This window comes from Panthera uncia (assembly GCF_023721935.1).
Source record: "Panthera uncia isolate 11264 chromosome B2 unlocalized genomic scaffold, Puncia_PCG_1.0 HiC_scaffold_24, whole genome shotgun sequence".
Classification (NCBI taxonomy): domain Eukaryota; kingdom Metazoa; phylum Chordata; class Mammalia; order Carnivora; family Felidae; genus Panthera; species Panthera uncia.
The window spans coordinates 50,874,162-50,884,210 of NW_026057580.1; the positions used below are offsets into that span (position 1 = coordinate 50,874,162).

The 10,049-nt window shown below is 38.3% G+C and overlaps 1 protein-coding gene across 3 annotated transcripts in view; it reads right to left on the reverse strand.

Annotated features, from left to right (window-relative positions):
- The window catches only part of MAP3K7 (mitogen-activated protein kinase kinase kinase 7), an 84,883-nt gene extending 75,052 nt beyond the window's left edge, over nucleotides 1-9,831 (reverse strand). For all 3 annotated transcript variants that reach the window (XR_007462770.1, XM_049654008.1, XM_049654007.1), the window contains exon 1: nucleotides 9,467-9,831. Coding sequence is in view for 2 of the 3 variants with exons in the window: in XM_049654008.1 (XP_049509965.1) it covers nucleotides 9,467-9,586 (120 nt within the window). In the remaining variant the exon portion in view is untranslated. The remainder of the gene's footprint in view (nucleotides 1-9,466) is intronic.
- Nucleotides 9,832-10,049: the final 218 nt, after the last annotated feature.

Here is a 10,049-nt window from a genome sequence, read left to right on the forward strand (position 1 = left end):
CGACTTCGGCTCAGGTCATGATCTCTCGGTCCATGAGTTCAAGCCCCGCGTCGGGCTCTGTGCTGACAGCTCAGAGCCTGGAGCCTGTTTCAGATTCTGTGTCTCCCACTCTCTGACCCTCCCCTGTTCATGCTCTGTCTCTCCCTGTCTCAAAAATAAATAAAACGTTAAAAAAAAAAAAAAAAAGAATTGACTTTTGCCTTCATGGAATAAAAGTGAGGTAGAGAAAAAATTCAAGACAACAGTACTTAAATCATTTTTTAAATACTTACTAGCTTAAGTGAGCCAAAGGTAAGTCTATAATGGTGGTTAAAGAAACACCTCATCCCCTTCAGGGATAGGCTTAGAGATTCAGGACAGGCTTAGGAATTTGAGGGCAGAAAGGACTTATCCTTCCCACTTCTCAAAGAGATTTTTAAGAGAGGGCAGCCTCACACAGCTTAGCCACCCTGGAAAGCTACAGATGATTAAAAATGCAAGGGGAGAGGGCCTAGATGGCTTAATTGGTTAAGCATCCCACTCTTCATTTTGGCTCAGGTCATGATCTTGCAGTTTGTGGGATCAAGCCCTGTGTCAGGCTCCAAGGTGACATCACGGAGCTTGCTTGGGATTCTCTCTCTCCCAACAGAATATGGAAATGATAACAACAACAACAACAACAACAAAAACTGCAAAACAAAACAAAAAAAACTCTTGCCAAAAGAAAAGTGAAGAAACTGAAATTAGAGTCTCTTGGACTATAGGGAGGAGGCTGTTTTGGGCAAAATGTTGGAACCTGTATCTCAGGCTGTGGGATAGTAGACAGCTCAAATACAGGGAGCTAAATAGAGATCAGCTGAGTTTTGGAGAATCGATGAAGGCCAAAGGGGAAGGCCTAGTCAGTAAGCAAGAGAGAAATGGGTAAGTTCTCCTTTCAAAGGTGTGAAGGTAAGGATCATACCAAGAAAACAATGAACTTCATTTGTTTACTCCTTAAATCAGCAGTTTTTGAACATCTACTATATTCAGCTACCATTTAGCTTATCAGAGATATAGCAATAAATAAGACAAAGACTATGATCTACATGGAATGTGTTTTCAGTTAATGGAGGGGAAAGATAATCAATAGGCAAAAAGATGAATAAGAAGAATATCAGATTGCAAAAAAATGCTATGTAGAAAACAAAAAAGAAGGATGATAGGACAAAGAGACTGGTGGAAGCTTTGGGACAGATAGTATGGGAAGGCTATCTGAGGAGGTTACTAACTTGATATTTGAATGATACAAGGAACCAACCAAAGAAGAAGAAACAAGTAATCTGAAGGCCCTAAGGGGAAAAAAACCCTCATTCCCTATTCAATAATATTTCAAACTCAGCTATAGATTAGGTGCTACCTTAGACACTCAAGATATAGAAGTGAACAAAATAAACCATAATCTTTGTTTCTACTGCTTATATTCTTGTGGAGAGAGACAAAGTAAAAACATGTAATATTTGGTAAATAACCAGTGTGCTAAAAAGTAAAGGAACAAAATCTTGTGTGTGTGTACACACATGTATGCACTACCCCCACCCAATTTTAAACAGTCGTCCTGTAAAGCCGCACTGAGAAAGGAGACATTTTAGTGATGACCTAGAGAAATACTTGGAGTGTTTGGTGTGGGTGGTGCATAGTGGGAGAAGGGAAGAGAAATACAAGATAAGACTGGAGAGACAGGCAGAATCTACATCCTGAATGGCTTTCTGCATCACAAAAAGGAGTTTGGATTTCAGTCTAAGTGCAGTAAGAAGCAACAGGAGAAATTTAAGAAGGAAAGATGTGATACGATTTTACATTAAAAAAATAATTCTAGCTCTTATGTGAAAAATGGATTTTAGGGAAGCTAGAACATATACAGAGACCAGATAGAAGGCTAATAGCAGCCCAAGTAAGAAAGAATAGCTGTGAGGACAAGGCTGAAGGCAGTGCAGAAAAACGGGCAGATCCAGGATATGTTTTATAGGTAGGGTCAAAAGAGCTTGCTGATGGCACGCATGTATGCAGGAGGGGCAGAGAGGAAGAGATGAATCAAGGATAACGTCTAGGTTAGGCAACAGTTTAATGAAGGAAAACAAAGAACAGAGCAAGCAGATTTTTTTTTTTTAATAACACAGAGTTGTGTTTTAGTCATACAAAGTTTAAGATGTCTATTAGATACCCAAGGGGAGATATCAAGAAAGAAAATAGAAACATGAGTCAAGGAGAAGTCAGGCAGGCAAATCATCAGCATTTAGTTGATTATTTCTGGTCAATCAACTGGATGAGAGATTACCAAAAATACTATGGGGCACTGGAACTGAGCTCTGAAGAACTTCTATATCTAGAAAACAGAAGAGAAAGAAGAAGCAAAAACTGGAAAGAACAGTCAATAATATAGCAAGCAAACCAGAAGAGTATCTCAAGAAGCCAAGGGAAGATTTCCAAAATGAAAGCAAATGCAAAAACAGCAAAAGCATTAATCCAATGGCTCTCAAAATGGATCAAAAGCATCAGCATGACCTGGATATTTGTGGAAAATATAAATCCCCAGGTTCCAACCCAAAAGTACTGAGTCTGAGGGTAGGGCACAGCAATCTGTGTTTTAAGAAACTCTGAAGGTGATTCTGGTTTGAGAACAATATTAGGTTGTATTAAAAACATAACTAACGGTGAAACAAGGGACTTCGGTGGAAACCATCACATAGATCACTGAGCCCTCAACTGCTGTGGATATTATTTTTTCTTTTTTCTTTTTTTTTAAATGTTTACTTCTGAGAGAGACAGAGTGCGAGTGGGGGAGGTGCAGAGAGAGAGAGAGAGAGGGAGACACAGAATCTGAAGCAGGCTCCAGGCTCTGAGCTGTCAGAACAGGGTTCAAACCCATGAACCGCGAGATCATGACCTTAGCTGAAGTCAGATGCTAGTCATTACCTGAGCCGAAGTGCAACGCTCAACTAACTGAGCCACCCAGGCGCCTCTGCTGTGGATATTACTTATCAAAGTTTTCCAGAGCACTAAATGCCATCTTGGGCATGAAGAAAGAAAAAGGGGGATTCTTGTGAACAACCCAATGTTTTTCTTGAAACACAGATTGACAGAAACGAGTGGCATAGAGGGCAAATTGAGACACTGGCATCTGAGGTATGAAAATCCTCATATTCAAACTAAAAACAAGGAAAGGAAGTTACTTTTTACTTACAATCTAACTTCTAATTCAAGTTCACAAATCAAATATGCTTTTTGGATTGCATTCATATCTGAATAACCTAAGTTTCTTTGACACATTGGGTCATTAACAATTATTTTGAATTTACTGCTTTCCCCAAAGACCAATTTCCACCAAGAGTGTAAAAAAGGGCATACATCTAAATTATAAGTATCTCCCCATCACTTGCATCCATACAAAACGGTGAACCTAGAAATAAATATTAGATATTTTTCACAGTCCCTCATCTGTAAAAATAGAAGAACAGAGGAATGCAAAGAGGACTTTGGTTTTAAAAGGGAAGTCAACCTAGAATTATTTCCTTCTAAATTTATGAATGCTTTCTAAATTATTCTTAGATTAATTCTCTTATGATGTGCATCTTTCCCCCTGTGGTGTAGTGATTTTGGGTCCACGACTTTAATCTCAAATTTTAAAGCAGATTTAAATGTATTTTTTAAATAAAAATAGAACAGAAGAATATGAGATAGTATGTAAAATATTTCCATATAATTAGTATTAAAAAGCACAAGTATCAAAATCAGAATTCATTTTGTGTGTTTAAAGAAAGCAACTCCTTTAAAAACTAATTTCTTGATGATGAGTGATGTTGAGCATTTTTTCATGGGTCAGTGAGGACTTTAAGATACAAAACAGATGAACATAAGGGAAGGGAAGCAAAAATAATATAAAAACAGGGAGAGGAACAAAACATAAGAGACTCTTAAATATAGAGAACAGAGGGTTACTGGAGAGGTTTTGGGAGGGGAGGTGGGCTAAATGGGTAAGGGGCATTAAGGAATCTAGTCCTGAAATCATTGTTGCACTATATAACTAACTTGAATGTAAATTTAAAAAAATAAATTAAATTTTAAAAAAAGCTAATTTCTTCAGGATGGAAGACTATTCTTTCATCCAAGTCATGTTATTAAAAACAAACACAAACCCACCTGAACTACACTAAACGGGAAAGGATGACCTTGTGTTCTTAATTTACTATGAAATAATTCTTCTTAATTGTCCCCAATTCATGTTATTTTTAGTTCAGTGACTATAGTTGTCACTTTGGTTTGGCCCTGCTCTTTGGACTATGTGAATGGATCCTGGCTATGTTGCCACTGCTCTGGCTAGAAATTTGGAACATGACAGAACAAGCATAGATCATATATTTATTTGTTAGAACTTAGAGCCTCCAACTATTTCAGAACTTAGAACTTCAATATCTATTAATACACTGTGGCAGAGGAGAACTGTCATCTGCTGACAAGACAGACTTGATAACATGAAAGTAAAGCTTTTATTATTCAAACTTACTTTTGAATTTTTGTGCAATCTTTTAAAACCTGCCATAGACACCTGACCCAGTTAGTAGGCCTTTCTTTCAAATACATGCCATGTCATCTTCTAAGCTACACAGGCACAATTTAAGAGTTATCGTGTGACTATCTCTTTACTGTGGTAACAATTCCAGATTTCTAATGAAATCAATGATCATTAAGTTTCACATGAAGAGTTTATTAATAATTTTGGATATCCCACAATTAAATACTGAGTATAACAAATCTACAGACTCAGTTTAAGAAGACCACTATAAATAAGGTTTTTCTCCAATATCAGATGCCCATCTACCTCTAAAAACTACAAAATATCATGGCCAAAGTTCTTTCTAGATTTCCCTTTAAAACAAAACCTTTGGGTCTCTATAATGAAGCTTAAGAACATATAAACAATGCAGTGATTATATGTGCCTTGCTTAGATTACACTTGAGGTCAACACTGTGGGTCTCCCTTTTAAAAAGCAGCCATGCCAAAAATAGGGTCTTTGTAATATTTTAGTAGAAGCCCACCAATACATGGTTTACTTACAGCACCTGCCCCTTTACAGCATTTTTTACCCCAAATGAACATATTTGCTAGGTATAATAGTAATGGAATCAACATTTGGAAAGAGAATGAGATTTCATTTCTAGTGTAAATGCTGCCTTAGCCAAATCACAAACTTACTGCAACCTCTGGTTTTATCACATGCAATGTAAAAGAACTAGATGAGCACTAAATCCTCACAATTATGCTGTGATAACTTCATTTACTCATTCAACAAATATTTATTGAAAAACATGGTGCTAGACATTGGGGTTACAAGTGTGAATAAGGCACCTTACATTGTGCTGCAGGACACACAATTTTGCTTACTGGTAAGTGCCACAAAGGATAATAGAAGTGACAAAATCTAGGTTGCTCAGGGAAAGTTTCCCTGTGGAATAAACATTTGAGGTGAGACTTGAATGGTGAGAGGTGCCAGCCATGTGAAGTTCTTGAGGGAAAAGCATGCTGGGCAGGGGAGGGAACAACTGCAAAGACAATTCACCTTTGTGCCTTTCCCAATCTATGATGCTTACTTTATTCCAAATCTATTTTCAAATTATTTTCCATTCAACAAAGTGTTCCGTGATTAACCCTACTTTCAAATTATAGCTTCAGTGCTCAGTTTACATTATAGTCATAGTTCTAAATTAGTGGTTCTGAAAATGTTAATTATTAACTGTTCTGTGTTTATTCTAGTCTCCTAATAATAAAAAATTTCAAGGAGAGAATCCTAGAATTCTTCTGTTCATCTTCCACAGTACCTTAGCAATATTGTGCACAGAAGAGAATGTTCATTACATGCGTAGCACCAACTACTGCAAAGGAAATCAGTATTTTGTTTCTCCATTTTCAGAATAAGGTTTGGTCAGAGTGCTTCAGAAAGAAACAAAGCAACACTGTAAACCTAGTAGAAAGAGTAAGTGACTCACGAGTAAGAAATCTCAAATTCAATTCTCAGCTCTACCATTTACTACACAAGAGGTTTCTAGTAAATCAATCTCTATGACCAATGTCAATATCTGTAAAATGGGGATATTTGTCCTGTCTAACCAGGATTAGTTGGTTACCAACTACCTTCCACAAGAGATCATATGATGCTTATTGTGGAAACAGAGCATTAATACTGGAATAAATGTGTTTTCATTTCAGAGCTGGAAGAGACTTTAAATAATCATGTTCAGGCCTTCACTTCACATGAGAAATCAGACCCAGAAAAATGAAATTACCTGATCCAAGTTACTTAAATATATTATGGCACAATGGGTATGGCATCCAAATTTTTTAAATACCCAGCCCAGTACACTTTTTACCACACCACACTGCCTTTACCACTTCTTGCAACCTAGTCCTCAATGTACACACTTCACAATTTATTCTAACGTTCTCTACACTCAGCCCCAGAATGGTAAAAACTAGGTGATTTTTTTTTTTACGTACCTACCTAGGTTTCTGAGGCCAAGGTCTCACATAATTTGCTATCAGAACTGAATTTAGGAAGTGCTACACTAATTAGGAATGTAGGGATTAGAATCAGCTGATACCTTAAAGATATATATCTACTAAATGACTACATATTTGGCCTGTGGTTGGAGTAGTTTTCATACATAGTTTCTAACTGAATCAGTATAATGCTGTTTCAGTTACACTGTTATTTGGGAAATACAGAACATGATTCTATTTATAGGCAACATATTTGTACTATGTAAAATACTGAAAGCAATATAAAAATACTTTTTGTTTCTAGCCATCTTTCTTCTCTTATTTATGATTTTAACCAAAAGTAAAATCTAAGTTAAGAAATAGTTATTGAAGGGGCGTCTGGGTGGCTCAGTCGGTTGAGCGTCTGACTTCGGCTCAGGTCATGATCTCACGGTCCGTGAGTTCGAGCCCCGCGTTGGGCTCTGTGCTGACAGCTCAGAGCCTGGAGCCTGCTTCATATTCTGTGTCCCCCTCTCTCTCTGCCCCTCCCCCACTCATGCTCTGTCTCTCTCTGTCTCAGAAATAAATAAACATTAAAAAAAATTAAAAAAAAAAGAAATGGTTATTGAATGCCTATAGTGCACTCTGTATTATATAACACTGTTTTAATGTGCACAAATACAATGGGAATTATGTAATACTTTCAACGTTAGAAAGGTCTGAATTCAATCTTTAAAGTGAAAATAAACTGGGTACTCAAAAATAAAAACTAAACTAGAGAACCAGCTAATACTAGAAATTTTCATTTGAAAACAAAAATTTACTCCTCAGGAATGTCTTAAATATACTTAAAAAAGGTTGAAACAATATCTAAACTGAAAGAAAAATCTTTAGAAACGTAAAAGTCTAATCAGAAGTTAAGTGGCTTTCCAGGAAGAGCAGTAAAATGATGACTCTCTCCTCAGTAACTTCCATTCTTCCAAGAAGAACGTAAAATGCTTTAGAAAGTAGTGTGAGAAAATGAAGGCTGTAAGAATAAATGATGTAAGTCTGTGGAAGCATTTGTTAGACCATGAAGTACAAGTTATTATTACATAACAATTTGTAGTCTACAAGCAGAGCAGTTTCCCACAGAGTAGACGTAAATGCTTATTTAAAAACTGCAATTCTTTTATACTGACTCACTGAATTTTTATTCTTAAAAAAGAAAGTTAGCCATGAAAGCTGGATCAACTATCCATTTCTGAAAAAGGAATTTATCATAGCCTCAATAGAAAACACACACCCACACATAAATAAATTCCCCTCTCTTTTCAAAATATTGGTCCTTCTTCTTTTAGCATGTGACCTTAAAGCAGGTTACTGTTCTCTGGAATTCAGTTTCCTAGTCATAAGTATCAGGTACTGTGTTGGGTATTTTGATCATATTGTCTAATAGGATGTTATACAGGTAAAATTAAATAGAAATTATTATCCCTGTTTTATAGTTAAGGAAACTATAAAGCTTAAAGGGGTTAGTTAGGAAGCTCGCTTCACATCACATGGCTAATAAGTGGTATGTACACCTGATATACTGAACTCCCTCTAACTCCAAAGGCCTTGTTTATGTTATCTTGTAAAATGACGTTGTTCTCAGTGATTACCTTATGCAATAGAAAGACATGATTTAGGAATCCATTATTCTTCCAAAATATGCACAGAAAAAAATGTATTTGTTGAATGGTAATTATCTGGCTACTTTAGCTTGCCACTATTTAAAAATAATTTTGGATTTTTAAAGTAAAGATAATTCACTGAAAGCCTGTAACATGGGTCTTGCCACACATTGTTCTTTGTGGCATATGTTAAGCAAAATATTTAATAAATTTTAAAAATGAGTAAGTGGTAATTGATAGTATTTTCTTTTTAATGTTTATTAATTTATTTTTGAGAGAGGGAGAGAATGGGGGAGGGGCAGAGAGAGAGAGAGAGAGGGAGACAGAGAATCCAAAAGGAGGCTCTGCACTCTCAGCGCAGAGCCCCAGGCAGGGCTTGAACCCCAGGAATCATGAGATCATGACCTGAGCATAAGTCCACACTTAACCAATTGCTTAAATGACTAATCCACCTAGGTGGCCCATGATAAGTATTACTTCCAACCAAAGTTTGAACACTTTCTAAAATGTGTGTTTAAAACAGATACAGTTTTTACTTTTCTACATTTTATGATTTTTAGAATCAATCTATTATGTATATTTGAAAAGAAGCAATATATTAAAAGCATATTACTACCTTTCCCTAAAATAACTTACTACAGAATAAAGAATGGATTTGGGTTTTCTAACAGCGATTTCTGTTATACTGCGGTCGTCACAGAAATCGTAAGTTTCTCTTCGGAATATGCTGCTTGAGACATCTTTTCACTGTAGTCTACATTACTAATGGTAAGAATTATCCAAATTAGTCCAACTGAAGGCAGAATATTTAATATTACGACTACTGCTCTATCGAATCGGCGAAACTGAGAAGCATTCAGTACTGAGGCGGACACTTCATTAGACATGATGATATATTTGCCAAGTATTTATCGAACACACACTACATACCAGACACTGAGCTAGAAGTCGAACATAATACAAACTTTGGCCCTTAAGAACACCAAGTCTTAGTGAACTTAAACGCCAGGACGGTCATGGTGTTTGGTGAATTTACTATTTACATATATAAGAACTGGTGCTCCACAACATCTCACCAGTTCATCTTGGTGTTTGAGATGACCGAATTCCGGTAACAGACCAAACTCAAGAGTGCCGAAATGAGGGAAAAAGAAAGCTTCCCAGCGCATTTGAACGCAGAGTCCCCTCTACACCTGGCCTCGGTGGGGACTCCCGGGTAGACTCCGCAGGGCCCCGAGAATCAGAGAGGCCGGGGAAGCACCTTAAGAGTCGGGACCAGGCAAAGGCGGAGACAGGCGCCTCCGTGCCGGGCCTCACTCACCTCTTCCACTTCGATCTCCTTGTAGTCAATCTCTTCAAAGTTGAGGACTTGGGAGGGGGCTTCGATCATCTCACCGGCCGAAGATGAGGAAGAGGAGGAAGCGGCGGAGGCTGTAGACATGATCCTTCGCGGAGCCCGGGGGGCCCGGGGAGGCTGCCACCCGGACACTCCGGGGGAGACCCGCGCCCACCCGCCTCCGGACCGACCTTCAGCCTGAAGCCACGGCGCTCCGTGGCGGGGACAGGGGCAGTGGCCACAGCCGAATCCCGGCTCCGGCTCCGCAGCGTTTTCCGCCGCCGGGCCCCGCCCACTGAACTTCCGGTTCCGGCCTGAAATCGGAAACAGAAGGAGAGCTGTGAGCTCAAGAAAGGGGAGGGAAGAATTTTGTGATTGAGACCGGGAAAGGAAGGGCAGGTTGGGGGTGGGGGAAAGTGAGGCTAGCTTGGAGCTGTAGAACAAATTTCGCGAGATCTTTATTAAGGGACCTCAACATCGGGTGATACCGCGAGAGCTGATATGCTGACGTAATTAAAATGCGCAAACGGAAGTGGCGCGTAGCTTGACGGAGTATCAGTGCGGTTGG